The 17,644-nt window shown below is 49.6% G+C and overlaps 3 protein-coding genes across 3 annotated transcripts in view; 2 read left to right on the plus strand and 1 right to left on the minus strand.

Annotated features, from left to right (window-relative positions):
- LOC124470468 (tomoregulin-1-like) overlaps positions 1 to 3,285 on the plus strand; it is a 7,024-nt gene extending 3,739 nt beyond the window's left edge. Inside the window, exons 7-10 of the mRNA XM_047024375.1 lie at positions 2,090 to 2,137; positions 2,292 to 2,412; positions 2,532 to 2,693; positions 2,811 to 3,285. Coding sequence (XP_046880331.1) covers positions 2,090 to 2,137; positions 2,292 to 2,412; positions 2,532 to 2,693; positions 2,811 to 2,895 — 416 coding nt within the window. The 3' untranslated portion in view covers positions 2,896 to 3,285. The remainder of the gene's footprint in view (positions 1 to 2,089; positions 2,138 to 2,291; positions 2,413 to 2,531; positions 2,694 to 2,810) is intronic.
- A 1,871-nt stretch (positions 3,286 to 5,156) lies between these two features.
- cavin4b (caveolae associated protein 4b) lies at positions 5,157 to 10,764 on the plus strand. Its single transcript, XM_047024380.1, has 2 exons — positions 5,157 to 5,856; positions 9,681 to 10,764. The coding sequence occupies exons 1-2, from the start codon at positions 5,506 to 5,508 to the stop codon at positions 10,251 to 10,253; spliced, it is 924 nt and encodes a 307-aa protein (XP_046880336.1). The 5' UTR covers positions 5,157 to 5,505; the 3' UTR covers positions 10,254 to 10,764.
- A 796-nt stretch (positions 10,765 to 11,560) lies between these two features.
- The window catches only part of LOC124470335 (dynein axonemal heavy chain 5-like), a 7,288-nt gene continuing 1,204 nt past the window's right edge, over positions 11,561 to 17,644 (minus strand). Inside the window, exons 2-15 of the mRNA XM_047024175.1 lie at positions 17,346 to 17,516; positions 16,866 to 17,244; positions 16,273 to 16,394; positions 16,043 to 16,192; positions 15,368 to 15,532; positions 14,663 to 14,933; positions 14,233 to 14,354; positions 13,946 to 14,101; positions 13,554 to 13,745; positions 13,217 to 13,405; positions 12,895 to 13,027; positions 12,589 to 12,797; positions 12,089 to 12,310; positions 11,561 to 11,780 (exon numbers count right to left, since the gene is read on the minus strand). Of these exons, the coding sequence (XP_046880131.1) occupies positions 11,562 to 11,780; positions 12,089 to 12,310; positions 12,589 to 12,797; positions 12,895 to 13,027; positions 13,217 to 13,405; positions 13,554 to 13,745; positions 13,946 to 14,101; positions 14,233 to 14,354; positions 14,663 to 14,933; positions 15,368 to 15,532; positions 16,043 to 16,192; positions 16,273 to 16,394; positions 16,866 to 17,244; positions 17,346 to 17,516 (2,700 nt within the window). The 3' untranslated portion in view covers position 11,561. The remainder of the gene's footprint in view (positions 11,781 to 12,088; positions 12,311 to 12,588; positions 12,798 to 12,894; positions 13,028 to 13,216; positions 13,406 to 13,553; positions 13,746 to 13,945; positions 14,102 to 14,232; positions 14,355 to 14,662; positions 14,934 to 15,367; positions 15,533 to 16,042; positions 16,193 to 16,272; positions 16,395 to 16,865; positions 17,245 to 17,345; positions 17,517 to 17,644) is intronic.

The following is a 17,644-nucleotide window of genomic DNA, read 5'->3' on the forward strand; positions in this document are numbered from 1 at the left end:
AGGGAGGAGAGCATAAGAGGAGGGAGGGAGGGAGGAGAGCATAAGAGGAGGGAGGGAGGGAGGGAGGAGAGCATAAGAGGAGGGAGGGAGGGAGGAGAGCATAACAGTGCGTTCACACTGCAGCGACGCGAATCGCTTGCCATCGCTTGCCTTCCCACAGTTCACCACGCTCGGGGGCGTTTCAAACAGATACATGTAGAAGTCACTATTGTAGTTGTCATGGCCAAGTGTGCAGACTTGGGTTTACGTAGTTGCAACATCGATCAAATACAACTTGTATACAACATACGAAACTGTTTAATAGACATACACGTTGACATGTGTAAAAAACGTTTTACTATATTCCTCAGTCTCTACTAATCTGTCGATACGATAGGGAGTTCCAGCCGGGCTAGCTAGCTAGTTACCACAGAACGAAGTTACGTAATTTGACTAAACTGAATTTGAAAGTACAAGCCCACAACTTCGGCAAACCTTGCGCCATGCATTGTTTTTTTTTAATGAACATCTCTGTACAAATACAGCTAGTATGTATCTTACAGGACTGGGTAAGCAGCCACACAAACGATTAGTTTCTCCTCCACCTTGAAACCTTGAAAGCTAGAAATATTTGCCATGGTTGTTACGTTACGAGAAACAAGAAAACACTCCAATTGGCCAACGCTAGCGAAAATCGCTCCTCATTTGCATAAAGTTGAGAAAATCTCAACTCTGTCGTGTCGCGTCGCTACCCACAATGCACCACGCGAGCGATTCGCCTGGCTTCATAGAAAATGAATGGAAAACATGTTGTCGCTCGCATCGCGTCGCTGCAGTGTGAACGCACTGTAAGAGGAGGGATGGAGGGAGGAGAACATAAGAGGAGGGAGGGAGGGAGGAGAACATAAGAGGAGGGAGGGAGGAGAACATAAGAGGAGGGAGGGAGGGGAGCATAAGAGGAGGGAGGGAGGGAGGAGAGCATAAGAGGAGGGAGGGAGGAGAGAATAAGAGGAGGGAGGGAGGGGGAAGGGTAAATGAAAGAAAGAAAGCAGGCCAGTAGGGTTGTAGGGTCTGTAAAAGCCAGCCGCAGCATGTTGACCCAATGGAACTGATCCAGGTGAAACTCCATGTCTCTCCCCATAAACTATTCATCTGCCTGGCTGACTAGGTCCACTACATTAACTATGTAGTAGCTTTTAACCCAACAGCTAGGATAAAGGCAGGTGGATCAGCAGTTAGTCTGACTCAGTCAGCCCTGAGTGTAGCTGACAGTTGAGCTGGGGATCCCGATAAAGAAACACTGTTCCCAGGCTGAAAAGTCTCTCCTCCCGTATCACCATCGATCAAAGAGCTACGCTGGTGTTGTGTGTGTCCTGATGTGTGTTTGAACAGCAGCACTAGTCAGAGTTTTAGTCTTAAAACCCTCCATCACTGAGTCATTGCTGGGACCTTTCTGCTGACTAGGCAGGCTGTAAGCTCTAGCAGTCTTGAAATACACACACACATACCCACACATACACTCACTACAGACAAGCATGGCTGTCTATCTCCCATGTCCCTCCCTCCCTCCCCCCTGCTCTCCTGGTAGCTGTGCTCCATGCACACATTACCATCCCTGTCTGTCAGGGACGTTCACACATCTCTGAGCTGGTCTTCCCAGGAGAGATGAGGGTACATCAACGAGTGTATATGTGTGTGTGACTGATTTTGCTCTGCACTGGTCCTAGTTATGTAGCTCAGGAGTGTGTGTGAATGTGAGTCTGTGTGTGGGTGTGTGTGTGTGACTGACTGACTGAGCTGGTCCTGGCTACAGTACAGTAATGTGATGAAGCGTTAATGTAACTGTGTCGCTGTTTTAACCCCGGGTGCTGTTGGAGTTACACACACACACACACACACACACACACAATCAATGAGAATATGACCCGTGAAATTTAGATAAAGTTTAGTTTCATACTCTAATGTTTCTACAACTTCTTACGACTGAAAAATCAGATCAGATCCAATAAAAGCTCAGTCAAACTCAGGATGATGGAGGCCGTCTACTCAGGATGATGGAGGCTGAGGCACATGTAACGATTTCTCTTGAACACGTTTCTTCTGCTTTCAGAGAAAGGAAAGAAGGAGGAGGTGATGAAAAACAAGCCTGAACTCTTTGGTAGGAGCGATTGCCCACACACACACACTATCTCTCTTTGGACACTCTTTCCCTTTATCTGTACCATGTGACATGATGTCACCGTGGAGATGTACTGAGAGTTCCAAGCTTTTCTAATTCCACATCTGTGACTGCCTCCTGTTTCCCTGTACAGACCTATCAGGACCAGAGGAGGACAAGGTGTATGGAGGAAGTCCCTCCCCCTGTTCAGATGATTACGCCCGGTTTTGTGAGCACGGCCACTGTGAGATGATACAGAACCTCCCTACCTGCCGGTAAGATTGGATGATTGGACGATGACATGCCTGTTTTCCATTCCTGTCATTTACACTGTAGGTTAGACTGTTCACCTGCTGGCGTTGTGTGGGTGTGTCTAACTGTGTGTGTCCCCCAGGTGTGAGCCAGGCTATGGAGGCCTCCAGTGTGAGGAAATCCAAGACTTCAACATCCTCTATGTTGTCCCTAGTGGTCAGAAGCTGCACTACGTCCTTATTGCAGCCATCATAGGAGCCGTCCAAATCGCTGTCATTGTTGCCGTGGTTATGTGCTTCACCAGGTGTGGGAACTCTTCTAAACGCTGACGCTAAAATATTCACCCTGATACCCATAGACAAGGATAGTTCGAGCTAGCTCTCAGTTTACTGGGAACTGATGTGTTATTCTTCCACAACAGGCGGTGTAACCAGAACAAAAGGGGGCGGAGACAGAAGCAACACCTAGGTCACTTCCCCTCCGGCACTTCCTCCAGGATGATGTAACATCTGGTGTCTTTCTTTCCTACACATTTTGGTACAACGAGAACTGCATTTTGATAATGATAGTTTTGTGCCTCTTTTTTTAAAATTTGTCTCTGTTTTTATTGGGGCCTTATTCTGTTATTTCTCCTCTGGACAAGTGCAGCAGTCACTTTTGCAAGATTGCTGCATCAGAACACGTCAGTCTTTTATTTTTCCACAGGCTGAAAAAGGACAGCCATTTTTTTCTTCCTGTCTTCTCTCTCTGTGCCGCTGTGCGGTAGCCTCTGTGCCAACAGAACAGGCATTATCCACGGACACTTTTCTCTCATATCTCTTAAATCGACTTCATCTTTACTTTTGTACACCTGAATACCAAATGCTGTTTTTCTATGAATGTGGCGGGCTCCCGTGTGTTGTTTGTTCTGTTAATGTGTTAGTATGCCGTTCCAGGGTTTTTAACTTGCCAATTATTTAAATGTTTTTATAATTTGTTTGTTTACAGTGTCCCATTGTTGGTCTTGTTGATGTTGTTGTTGTTCCTCATGTTGGAAAAATAGTCTTAAACGAAGCTAAATCTATTGTAGATCTTGCTAATTGCATGAACTGTGAACCTGTGTTTAGTGATGTACAGTAGTTAGTATTACATAGTATTAAATTCTTCTAAACTAAAGCTGCTTGTTCACTTTGTAGATGACCTAAGGGATCTTCCACAGTTCAACCAATTAAGCAGCATTTTAGCACTAAACATCTATAATCCTAACGCTAATGCAGGCTCCAGAGGTTATGGCAGAACAGCAGAGGGAGACAGAGAATCTTAAATCTTAAAAGGGTCAGTTACAAGAGCAGTTGAGTCTCGTTTTAAGCTGACTAGAAAGACATGTGATTGAGTAACTGGCTCTTTGGAATGCAAAGACTTCTAAAACGAACCAGGAGTTGACATCACAGTCGATGTTAAACCCTGTGTCACGCTGCGAAAGTTGAAGGAAGAGCGAGTGAGTCCTAGCAGCTCTCTTCTGGGAGAAGCGTGGGGGCAGAGAAGTGCAAGGAGAACCACAGGGGGGGCAATTATAGAACTGCCCACGCTTAGGGGTGTATTCATAGACAACAGCTGGTGGGGTAGGTTTAGGAGCTGTACTGCCCCCCTGTGACTACCCCCCTTCTTCATCCCCACACCCCCATGAAGAACCTCCCCAACCTCCCGTCTGACCATCTCCCCTCTTAGCTGCCCTCCCCGTCTGCCTCCCTGCTCCACTTTTCCTCTTGCACGCCCCTCTCTCCTCCCCTGCCCAGCAAGACCCCTTACTCACACCTCCCTTCCCTGAAAAGAAAAGGATCCACTTGCGCTGGTTGCTAGGCAACAAAAGGCCTGACCTCTTGGTATTTTGGAAAGAGACAGGAGTGAGTTTACTCCACCACCCCCCTTCCCTCTTCTCCCCCACTTCCTTAATTATAATGCCTTGATAGTTGTATAGTAACTGATCTGTATCTATGTTATGGATGTAGGAGTGGAATAGGCTGCTTATAGGGTGTGTTACATTCAGACTATAACGAGAGGAGGAGTCAGGGATGGGAGTTTCCCCTGAGCTGCCCTGATTACCAGCTTAGCGCCCCACCGCAGATATTCCCAGCAGAAATGCAGTGACGGTACTCCTCCCTGCATCTGTTCTTTGATCAAACGCAGCCCAGGTGACGCGACGCACCAAAGATAACCTGCACATGCCCTCCCCATCACACAAGGCATTATCACACAGGCAGGCGCTGGACATCAATCCCTCCCAGTATCAAATGTGGATTACTTCATGGATCGCAGGCAGAGAAAAACACTACAGTGAATAAGATCCATAATGGGTCATAAGACTTATGATCTCTGTTTGTCAGCACACTCCAATGCTACAATAGTCACCTGGTATCAATATGACATGGGGGTGTGGGGGGGTACAATTCTGTAAAGGATGTGGCATCCCTTGCACACGCTCCACTCCAGCTCTCTGGATGAGCCATGTAAAGGTCTCCACTGAATCTATGGAGTCCTATAGAGAAGAAGACGGACTGGACGGAACGTTCTTCCCCCTGAAGTTCTGAAACAGGCAGAGCGTTATCCACTTAGCAGGTCCGGGATAGAAGGGGAGCTGATTGAGATGATGAAAGAAAGACCAGAGAAGGGGGTTTCCACTTTCCCAAATACACACATCTCTCTGCTATGCACAGGAGTCATTTTACACCCGAGTATTAATAGACGTATCTAACGCACGTCTGATGCCCCTGTCTGTCTTCTCTCTCTTGCTCGTTCTCTCACCCCTACCCAGAGAGAGGTGGAGTCACTGTGTTGGTCTGTTGGGGTCAGGTGTAGCACACCAGTTGAAGGGTAACTCTGGTCCAGTTCAGGTCCTGTCCTCCTCTTCTCTGGGGTCCTCAGCCCCGATGCTCCAGCCCTTCCACAGCCCTCCCTCTCCGACCCCACCAGACACCACCAGCCCTGGGACGTTCCATCTTCCTACAGGCACCCTCTCTTAGGCTACAAGTGCAGACCTACCCCCTCCCTTTGTGGATCTCTCCTCCTCCAGCTTCCCCCTGGCTTTTAGGTAGGAGCCCTTTCCCCACCACCACCACAACCACTACCACCCTACTGCCATGGCGGACAAGCTGGGCGCGGTGGAGGACCCCGCTAGCATCCTAGCGCTGCTGGAGCGCGTGGCGGGCATCATCGACAACGTGCAGGCGTGTCAGAGCCGCATGGAGGAGCGGCAGCTGGAGCTGGAGAGCAGCGTGAAGAGCATCCAGGCAGACGTGGTGAAGCTCAGCTCCGACCACGCCGTCACCTCCGGCTCCGTGGAGAAGCTCCTGGAGAAGACCCGCAAGGTCAGCTGCAACGTCAAGGATGTGCGGGTCCGGGTGGAGAACCAGAACCTCCGTGTGAAGAAGGTGGAGGCCACACAGGCTGACCTGCTGGCCAAGAACAAGTTCAGGGTGGTTATCTACCAGGTAAGAGATTACTGACACTCCAGGAGGTTTGCCCATTGATTTGAACAGGTTGAGAACAGTCCTATAGAAGGTTAGACCCATGTTTTGGATGGTGACCCAGGTTAGGTTAAGATCTGTCACAATAACCACAAGGTGAAGGAGATGCAGGCAGCCATTTTAATTTCAAGCCAAGAAGAGAGGAGGTCAAAGAAAAGAGAGGCCAAGCAGGAGTTCTCTGTCAAGAACACACCTGTCTGTACAAAATATTCAGTTTTGTTGGGCTTAGATTTTTGTTCATAGACTTGAGAGTGGCTGTGTACGGTTCATGAACATCTGAACGTGCAGGTGTTACTACTGAGTCATGCTGTGCTGTTAATGGGGGTTATTTGTAAACTGCATAAATCCAACTATTCAATCATGAAAATGTAATTCTGTGGTTCATGGCAAGTACAGGACCAACCCCAGCCTTCTGCTGTTGTACGTGACTAGGGTGTGATTGCTGACCTGACATACTTCTGGTACCAGGGGCGCCGATAGACCTTTTTTACTGGGGAACGTGCCTTAGTCTAAAGTTTGAGTTTTAACAATTTACTTTATTAGTCATTCATTTAGATTGATAATCCCGGAACGCAGTGTCCCACTCAACGCTTGTAAAATCAAAGCAGTTTAACCGGAAACACAAACCGATGCACGCAGAATTCCGTGTTAACACACTCTTCTGAGCTTGCCAAATAGCCACTGCAGCACGCACACAGAAGTCCAGGTGTCGGACTAGGCAAGAAATGTGTGCGCTCGCATTAACTATTGATGTCCCTGCCAAAGCTGATATCAAACTCGCGTCCCTGAACTGTTGTATTGTGGGTTAAGCAAGGGGAGTTTCTATAGCCGAGTAGTTCATTGTGCGCAGCAAGCTTGGAAGAAAAAAAAGGGATATGAATAAGTGCCTGTGCCCCAGTAGTGTTGTATATCTACCAACGCCCATGGCTGGTCCGTCGGCTGGTACCCTGCTCTTTCTCTTTCACAAATCAGTTTCTACTGTCATCACGTGAGAGGTCTAAGAACATGACCCAAACACCCCCTCAAACCTCTTGAGTTTGGTGTCATAACAATCTTCAGTGATGTAAAGTTGCATAACTCTCTCCCACTGGCCGACATAGGGAGTTTACTGCACATTGTGGCTCTGAGACTGCTTGTACACGTTTGGGACATTGAGGAGTTGCATTAAGAATTGCATTCTTAATATCGAGCTGGCATTCCATGTCTCCTGTCTTGTCTCCATGCTAACTAGCTCTTCTCCATGCTACAAAGCCACTCTACGTGGGTTCCTTGCTGGCCACTGTAGATATTCTGCTGTGTGGTTTCATCCCTGCATGGTTCAGTCAGTGGGCGGTATAAATGAGAGCACCAGCTGATCTGACTGTCAGAGTTCTGGGTTATTCTGAGCCTGTGTGTCAGAGGCCTCATCTCCTAATATAGGCCCAGGATGACCTGTGACTGGGACCAGAAACCTCACATAGTCATAACCCTTCCATACAGACAGAGCTGTGATAGCTTTATATCTGCACATGATTTCCTATTTGTATTGATGGTGTCAGAATGTCTGTTACCTGAAATTCTGATTATTCCAAAAACCACGATTGGTCAGCTCAGTGCCACGAGTGGATAAAATGGCCATCTGAAAACGATCATATACGCGGCTTTAACAGGCTGTGGTCAAACTCTGCTGTAATATCAGTATTAGGAAAGGAAACACATTGGAATTTAAGGTTTCGTGACAGGAAAATTAGGGGCTCATTCCATATTGTACATTCAGTTAGTAAGACGACAGAAAGGGTTTGGGATATCAAGGCAAAAAAGAGTGAGGCTGATAGCTGAGACAGTCGACGTTTGAAAATGTCAGAATTTATATGAGGTATCATATAGTGTCATATAGTGCTTCTGATGCATGTAACATAGGACTGCGATGTGCTTGCCAAGCTGCTTCTCAACATGACTAGCTTGTTAGCTCACTGGTTGATCAAGCTTGTACAGGACTGGGTTGAGACAGTAGAGATACAATTGAGACAATGTGGTAACTTTTATAAAACTACAGTATCTAAGTAAGCTTTGGACACGTAGTTTAGAAAGCTGGGGATTCTATAGTTAAAGCTCATGCTTTGGTTATGCCCCCACATGAGACACAAGCTTTGACCTGTTGATACATGAACTAAGATTCCATGAGTGTATGTGATTCTGTTGCTTAACTAACAACAATATTGGTTGGCTGGGGATAAAGTCCCCAGCTTGCATGTACTGTAGAGAGAGATTCAGCTCTAGTTTGCTTCTTACGTGCTAGCAGTGTAAAAGTAGTCCAGGCATGCCAGAAGGCTATGTTTAGCCTTGTGTAGCCTAAGGTTGAGCTTCCCAGACAGGTGTAAGAGTATTTATAGACTCCATCCTAGCTTGATGTTCTCTGTTCAACTTCTTCAACTTCAACTTTTTCTGTGAAATTAGAAGTCAATGTAGCTCATGGCAGCGTTAGATACTAATAATATGTTTGTATTCCTACAGTTGGATACAAATGTCATTTAAACCCTCATTTTTTTTTTGTTAAGTCATGGTTTTTTTTCTGAACATCTCTTGAAAGGACCAGTGATCTGGAGAATGGTGGTGAACGTTCTGGAAGCATGTCCAGGTCCCTCTGGAACCAGAAGACAGAGAAAGACATACCATTACATCTGCTTACGTCATATGATAGACCTCATGGAACGGTCACATGGTCGGGCTTGGTGTCAGTCTGTCCAGTTCAGCAGCTCATTCATCATTAATTCATTGTTGTTGGGATTACTCAGGGAAAAATTGGTTGCATGTGTGATATAACATATAACAAATTGATTAACATGAAAAACTCAAGCTAAGACAATATTTTCTAGCTGTCTTCTCAGGTTGGTCAGTGAAGTGAAACTGGCATGGTGCTGATGTCTAAGTTGATAACTTAGTAAACTTAAATTTAAATGTTTTTAATGTATTTACACCACTTTGGTAGCTCTATAGATATTTATTGTGCAGTGGCAGCTCAAATAAAGTGCATCTCATAAAATAAAGTATTCATTTTTAAATATAACCTGGCCCTGTGTGTTATTATAAGTTAGATGCTGACACTGAGATGCACATGATGATAAACATTTGTTGTTTCCCCAATGGACTTGGTGTCTGCACTTACCAATAACATATAGAAGTGTATTTAAAAGCTCAGAGTATTTCACTATAGAGCAAATGACTGCTACACAAAGGAAAATTAGGATTAAGAAGTGTTCTTGATCAAAGACGTGCTTGAGACCACACATTGGCAAGAGTTTGGAAGGATATATTTGGAGGAGGTATCCATATCTCACTGACTTCTGGCCAGCTATTTAAAGCTTAAAATGATTTACAGTTCTTGGAGACATCTTCAGTTGTGGTTATATTGTCACTCAATCGTTGTAGTGGACGTTCATGTAGGAAGTAGTAACAGTTTTAAGACAATAGCACATGAACATTGTATTTAATTATTGTATTTGCTATGACTTTGTGACTAAATACTACAAGCTTTCTGGTGAGGAATTCACCAGCTGATAGGCTGGTTTGGACGTTGGTGCAATGCATGCCAGTGATACTTGTCAGTAGTTGTTTTTCATGTTTAGTTTCCACTCAGCATCCTGATAGCCTGCCTGTGGTTCTCCCTTGGGGTGTGTTGGCTGTATATAAACCCTGTCACGTGCACAGCAGGAGCCTCAACACTAGATTCATGTTACGCTTCCCTGTTTCCCCATCCTCCTTTTCACGCCTTCCTGAGGTTCTCACCATGTTCTCCTCTCTCCTTCTAGGGTGAAAACGAGGTACCAGCCGTGGGGACTCCACCTAAGGAACCCAAAGAAGCAGCAGCGGCTGCGGCGCCGGCCGAAATAGAACCGGACAAGTTCGAGCTCCCGCCCGAGTCGGACGAGGAGTACATGGTGGTGGAGGAGGCGGAGTCTTCCACCGCACGGGTCAAGAAGGTGGGGTTGAGCCGCATCGAGAGCTTCAAGGCCACGTTCTCCCGCCAGAACATGGCCAAGACCAAGGAGAACCTGGGCACCAAGGTCAACAAGCTGGGCGAGCGCATCGTCACCACGGAACGCCGAGAGAAAATCCGGCAGTCCGGAGAGAGGCTGAAGCAGTCGGGCGAGAGGCTCAAGGAGTCCATCGCTAAGAACGTCAACCTGAAGAAAGAGAGGACAGTGGCCGAGGGCCAGGAGGGGGCAGAGGGAGCAGCCGAGGGGGCCGCCCCCGTACCCCCCCCGAAGGGCCGCAAAGGCAGCCCAGAGAAGGCCTACACTGAGGTGGCCAAAGAGGCAGCAGACGAGGCCAAAGAGGGGGAGACGGAGGTCCCCATGTACGACATGAAGCAGCTGTCATAGAGGAACTACTGCCCTGTTAACCAATGGAGAGAAACTACATGCAACATGGCGACATGTCTGCTATCTTAGACTAACTAACTTGGACTGGCTGCGACAATGTAGAGACGAGGGGGGGGTCTCAATTCAACCCCTAAAGCCTTTCCTTCTATGCACTGGAGCGAGTTCTGCTGCTCCCAGAGGATTCCACAGGTAGTGAAGAGATTACTAATGTTAGTAAACGCAAGTGCATAAGGGGGTGGGGTTTAGGGATGGATTAGAGACTGGGAGGAGGGGATTTAGGTTTCTGAGTGGAGGCGTGGAACAGGAAATGACATAGGAGGAAACGGGCCAGACAGAGAGCCAATAAGATTAGTTTGTTGAATTGAAACACTTCTGTAATATCACAGCGTCAACTTCGTGTTTTTGTTGTTGTTTACATCAAAACGGACTCATAAGAAAGGCAAAACAATACAAATAAAATGACAGGAATCACAGTGAGCGTGTGGGACTGTCAGTTTTCTACCATGTTCAACATCATTTTGTCTATGTTTAGTTTCTTCTGTTGCTTGTGTTGGGTGTGAGATGTCTGTGAACGTCAAGGGTATGTGAACTGGTCTGGGTGTTAGTTACTGTTGCCAGGGGAGCTCTGTGAAGTCATCAACTTTACCGATGCAACAATGAAGAATGTGACTGGATGTAAAAAATAAACTGAATTCATTGGTTGAATTTAACTTATTTAGGTGTACAAAAGATAGATCGGATGAAGAGTAAAAGAAACCTTAAAAGTTTATGCAGAATTATTTAAAGACAATAAAATAAACTGACTTGCTGTATAAAGAGCCAGTAGAAGATTCTGATATAACTTTATTGTTCTCAGTCCAGCCTAGTGCTTCAGAGTTGTGTGGTACATTAGTGTTTATGCATGATAGCAGCTTCTAATCAACTAAATCATTATTAGTATGAGAATGAAAGTAGAGGGTTTATGTTACTGTTTGTAGAGTGAACTGAACTACCCCTCTGCTGCTTCTAGGGGTCAAGTTGAGTATTGCATGATATGTATTTACTTCACAAATATACTGTTTCTATAATGAACACTATTGTTGATTAAAAAGATCTACCAAAAAGATCTACTTTGCTAGTGGACATGTTGACATCCCACACACACACACACTCCCTCCACCTACACACACACCCTGGACCTCAACACCTTGACACACCTCCCTCCCTCCACACACACACACACACACACACACACACACACACACACACACACACACACACACCCACACCCACACACCCCCACCCTCCTTCCCTGCCCCACTCCCCGCCTCATTTGCAGTCACAGAGCAGGGCCACTCCCCTGAGTGTCCAGTGGTCTGGGCTGGGCTGGGTGCGCAGCTGCAGGGTGAAGATGAAGGTGAGGTCAGTGCGGCGGGGCTTCTTGTACACAGGGCAGGGGTAGAGGTTCAGGCTTTGCGGCCTTCTCCCGTCCGCAGCCACCGTGCTGACGGCGTACACATGAACCACGGGCAGGGCCGTGAACAGGACCTTAAGGAGAAGCAGGGAGTCCCGGGGTTACAGTGTTATGGGAAGGGGGCACACCACTCTAACCTTATTGCTAGAGGGATGGAAGCTATGAGATTTGGACTTGAGGGTTTAGGTTGGTTGAGGGGCAGTTCTATGGGCGTATGTGAAACCCTCTGTGACATGCTTGCGTGTAAAAAGGGCTATACAAATACATTTGATTTGATGAGATTTGGACTACAACGCTAATACACATAGAAGGACTTTTGAGGTTATTGGATGAGGGCAAGCTGGGGGGGGGGGGGGGGGGGGGGGGGGGAGGTGTGACCCACCTTGGGCGGAGCCTCTGTGAGCTTGGCGTTGCGTTTGTCCCACCCCGCCCCATCCAGGAAGAGGCCGTACACGTAGACTCCGCCCACATCTTCTGGCGGAGGGGCGGAGACATCCTCTCTCATCATCCTGGTGACGTCGTTGTTCAGGACGACCGTGTCCAAGGCCCAGCCCTTGGACAGGTTGCTACGAGTGGTCTCCTGGCGCATGGCGGTCAGGAAGCCCTGGAGCCACCAAGGTCAACTGTGGTCAGTTACCTACTCTATGCTTACCACAGCATTAAACACAGTACACAGTACTCTGTGAGAAGGGTTATCCATAACCCTACCCCTCTACAACCCTGTTTCTGAAGGTTGTAAACTACCAACAACTTGTAATTAATGGGACTCAACATGTCTCCCTGCTAGTTATTAGAAACCAGGTGTGCTAAATTAGACAGGGGAGGACAGTGGCTCTCCAGAAACAAGGTGTGGGACCCCTGGTCAACCCCCCTCGTCCCCACCTGAGGGTTGAAGAAGCCGGTGAGCCAGAACTGGTGCGGCCGCCCCTGAGAGATCCAGGGCTGGAACTGCTGGTTCCTCTCCAGCAGCTCAGTGAACCAGAAGCCCAGGGTAGCAGACTGCCAGCTCAGCCTCAGCCACAGGCGTGGGACCCGGGCGTCGTACATGCTGTCCAGGGCGTCGCGCAGGTCCTCCGACATGATGATGGTTCCTGGAGTGGAGTGGAGAGAGGAGGGTATAGATGTGAGCGTGTCTGAGCGTGTGTGTGAGTGTGTGAGTTTATTTGCGTGAGTTTTTAAGAGCCTGACCGTCAATGGCCAGTTTGAGGTCAGTGAGCGTGCTCCGCACAGAGCTGATAATTCGCTGCATGCGGTCCAGCTCCTGCCTGAGGAAGATGTTCATTGGCTGGAGATGACCCATCTTGTGGAGCTGACCTTTGACCTGCAGCGGACAGCACATATTACCATGGTTATTACCATGGTTATGAGCTCTAACCCAACCAAGTCTCTCTGAGGCTGCAGAAAGCACTGTGGATGATGATGATGATGCCCAAGATGAAGAGGATGGGGGCCGCTAGCCGCTAGCTGCTAGTCATGAGCTGCTAACACTGTGATCATGTTTTCTTCCTACCTCATGTGGTACATAGTCAGGTGGTAGTTTCTCCAGCATCTCATTGGCCAGCCTCTGAACGGTTGCCTCTCTTGTCTCCCCGCCCCCGCCCCCGCTGTCTTTTGGTTGGATGTTGATGATGGTGCTCAGGGTCTCATTGGCCAGGTTGGTCTGGTAGGTGATGTCAGCATTGGGGTGGAGGCCGAACACCTGTCAGACACAAGGACCTGGGCCTCAGTGATGGAGCTCTCTCTGGGTGCACTTGATTTCAGGCACCCAGTGCAATGTACCCAACCGAGGATGACCCAAAAGCGGCTCTTCTGACCCAGATCAAACACCCCCTCCAGCCCCCACCCACCTCAGGGGAGTCGACCAGAGGCAGGGTCTCGATGTGCTGCAGGTACTCTGAGACGCTCTTGGCCCGGGGGATGGTGTAGCCCTTGTAGAAGCAGAACTTGTCCCCACACGTGTTCTCACTGAACCACACGCGTGTGAACGTGTTCAGGAGACATTTGTCCAGGTCATCCGTCACACGGCCTCCGTACTGGACCTTTGGGAAAACAAAGATGAAGTACATTTGAACAGATCTGATTAAATTTGAATGAAATAAAGATGGAATTCAACTCAATTTAATTCCCCCCAAAACGTAAGCATGTAGATGCAAATGACGCACAAAGTGATAAACTAATCAATAAATTACCAATGAATCATAAATACGTCATAGTTAAATAAAGTGTTTTGCTTAGCGACCTCTCCCAGCATGTATCTAAGACAGGTCCAGTTGACGCCACGTCGAGGGTCCAGTTCGTCCAGGTGGTTCTGGATGAACTGCATGCTGGAGGTGAAGTCTGCTTGGTTAAACTCATATGGGATGTTCCAGCCCAGCGGGCCAAACTTACGACGCTCCTGAGAGGGAGAGGAGACGAGAGGGGAGGAGGGAGGGAAGGAGGGAAGGAGGTAAGGAGGGAGGGAGGGTAGTTGTTAGGGTGAGTGTAAGGCTGAGGGTGGGGATGAAGGGGAGGGTGGAGGTGAGGTACCTGGACGGTGGTGTGCAGGAAGGCCACAGCGTAGAGCAGAGGTTTCCACTGAGGCAGGTTGGTGATCTCCAGCTGCTCCTGGGTCACACTGCTATAGGTCCTCTTCAGACCCGCTTTCATACCTACACCACCACAACAACAACAATCTCATAGTCGAATGACTGAAGGGTTTGTGATTGATTTAAAGGGAGGAGAGCAGAGAGACGGAGGGGAGGGGAGAGGAGAAGAGAGAGGGGAGAGGAGAGAGAAGGAGAGGAGGGAAGAGGAGAAGAGAGGAGAGAAAAGGAGGGAGAAGGAGGGAAGGGGAGAGGAGAAGAGAGGAGAGAAAAGGAGAGAGAAGGAGAGGAGAGGAGAGAAAAGGAGAGAGAAGGAGAGGAGAGGAGAAGAGAGGAGAGAAAAGGAGAGAGAAGGAGAGGAAGCAGGGTTGTACCTTGCGGCGGCTCGTTGGTGAACTTGATGGCAGACTGCAGCAGGTTGATGGGGAAGCCAGGGTGCAGCTCCGTGGTCAGCCACACCCTGAAGCCCTCATGAACTCCCTCCGTCGCCGCGGTAACCGTCTCAAGCAGCTCATCCAGAAAGTCTAGTCCCAGATGGCAGTTTTGCAGGAGGAGCCAGCCCCCGTCTGTCATGCTGTGGGCCAATAGCCTGCGAGCATGCACTTCCTGTCCTTGGCCCATGGATATGGGTCTGCACTGCGCCCCCTAGAGGGTCGGAGGAAACACAGAGGTCCAAACATCTGCTCAGTTCCACCCGGCCATTAGGCTTTTCTTCCGATCATTTATGATTTGAAACATGTTTCACTTTTGTTTATTGAAGTTTATAGTTTGTAGTCTGTGTTCAGAGAATCATCTAGACAGCTGACCCACTCATGCTGACCACTCTGCCGAGGACGGTCACATGATACGAGCTTGTCGAATAAACAAAGTGAACCCTTTTCATTGTCGTGCATCTTTCCGGCCTGCCTTCTGACAGAAATCCATCTTATCACATATGAATGGTCCTCAGTGTCAGCAGGCGGCCCCTCAGAGCAGAGCAGGGCAGAGCAGGGCAGAGCAGGGCAGAGCAGAGCAGAGCAGAGCAGGGCAGAGCAGGGCAGAGCAGGGCAGGGCAGGGCAGAGCAGAGCAGGAGGCTCACCTTGGACTTGGCCAGCCTCTCGATGTTCTCAGTGGGGTCGGAGCCCATGGAGAGCAGGCAGACCAGGGGCGTCCTGGGTTCACTCTCTGCCCACATGCCCTCCATGTCCAGGACCACCCCCTCAGCATACTTACTCCCCAGGGACTCAGCGATGTAGCGACGCGCCTGCCACACACACACACACACACACACAGAGGGGGCGAGAGAATACATTATTTTAAGAGGGGCAGCAAGACGAAAGGATCTTTTTAGGCGAGAGAGGAGCAGAGTTAGGAGTAGACTGGTAATCTCTGTTAATGCATACTGACAGCTGTTCTAGCTTAGTGTTCAAGCTGTTTTTAGACACTACCCCAAGCCTACCCCACACACAGTCTTGACTCCCCCCTGTCCCCCTCCCCCAGCCTCACACACAGTCCTGACTCCCTCCTCCCCCCCTCCCCCAGCCCCACACACAGTCTTGATTCCCTCCTCCCCCCCTCCCCCAGCCTCACACACAGTCCTGACTCCCTCCTCCCCTCCTCCCCCCCTCCCCCAGCCCCACACACAGTCCTGACTCCCCCCTGTCCCCCAGCCCCACACACAGTCCTGACTCCCTCCTCCCCCAGCCCCACACACAGTCCTGACTCCCCCCTATCCTCCTCCCCCAGCCCCACACACACAGTCCCCTCATCCCACCTGGGCGATGGTCCGGTCAGGGCACCAGCTCCGGATCAGCAGCAGCTTGCGGAAGGTGTCCAGGTTGGTGTCATAGTCCTCTGGCAGGGGGGCATCCTCGGGCGCAGGCTGGTCAAACCAAGCCCTCCAGGGACGGTCGTTGTGGCTCACCTGGAACAGAGGCAGACTTCAGAGGCTTGCTGGGATGAGCTAGGAACCTGCTAAGAAGCATTCGTGTGTGTGTGTGTGACCTGGGCTAGTAGCTGGCTGAAGGGAGCCAGGCTGGAGAGCTGGACCAGGTTGAGCCAGGTCAGATCCAGGATCCATCGTCTGGGCTTGGGCTCCACTGAGTTCAGGTCCAGAGCAGCTCCACCTGTTGGTAGCAGGGGGGGAGGAGGAGAGAGGGAGGAGGAGAGAGGGAGGAGGGGGGAAGAGGAAGAAGGAGAGATGGCGTTAGCACTGCTGAGTGATGAGAAGTTAGGTGAAAACTCCTGTCCTAGAATAGGCCTGACTCCAGCCCCCAGAGCACAGCACGGTAGGGCAGCTGAAAGCTGAACTAGGGGGTGTCCAGTTACCCCTCCCCCATTAAGATGGGAGTGAGATTACTTCCCTAGCTGGGGGATGGGGCTGAGACTTGACATGTCAATCTAAGCCAGGGGGATCCTCTCAGAGGTGTGATGAGTGACAAGCAGCGTCTCTGAACCACCAACCAGATTTTCCATGTTGCAGATGAAAGGTTCAGATACTCTGACTGTCTGGCGACCTGTCATAAAGACATCAGCTCCTCCCTCTCAGTCCTACACTGTTAGAGGAAACAGGGCCAGAAAGAGGATCAAGTCTCCACCTTTGATGAAGGTCTGGAACTCAGCGTGGGAGATGTTACTATCATGCAGGTTGATCTTGAGCGCCAGCAGCAGCGTGAACAGGAACTTGTGGTCCTCATACAGCCCCCTCGCAGTGTAGCGGAACGCCTGATAGGTCAGGAACTCGATGATGTTGCCGATGCGCTTGGAGGTGATCTGAGACGTGACGGAACGTTCCATGGATGTGTCGAAAATCCCCAGGAACTGCCGCAGCGACGTCTGGTACATGAGGTTGACCAGGGACATCTCCACGATCAGGAAGTAGAGGATGCTGCCCCGAGTGGCCACGGGGCGGTACTCCTCCCTGGCCTGGTTGATCTTCACCTCCGTCTCCGCGGCAACCGTCAGCTTCTCACTCACCTGGGGAGATGGTGTGACCGTTCAGACACGCCTACTTGAACCTCCCTCCTTCCCTCCCTCCCTCCCTCCCTCCCTCCCTCCCTCCCGCCCTCCCTCCCTACCTCCTCGGCGGTCGTCTTGGTGACCCGCAGCACGTCTATGAGGCTCTGGTCCTCCACCAGAGAGCCCTGGGTGCTGGTCAGACGGTACAGCAGGTTGTCCTCCAGCTCCTGCATCTTCCTCTTGTTGGAGGTCACCTCCTCCAGAAGCTTTACTCGCTCTGACTCCAGCTCCTGGGGGGGGGGGGGGGGGGGGGGGGCAACCAGTGGAACACACTAGTATCACTAACTAGTGTTACTAACCAGAGGGGTTCATCAAGACTCACTATAACCAGTAGGACTCACTATAACCAGTAGGACTC

The sequence above is a fragment of the Hypomesus transpacificus genome, chromosome 8 (genome assembly GCF_021917145.1).
Source record: "Hypomesus transpacificus isolate Combined female chromosome 8, fHypTra1, whole genome shotgun sequence".
Taxonomy (NCBI): Eukaryota; Metazoa; Chordata; class Actinopteri; order Osmeriformes; family Osmeridae; genus Hypomesus; species Hypomesus transpacificus.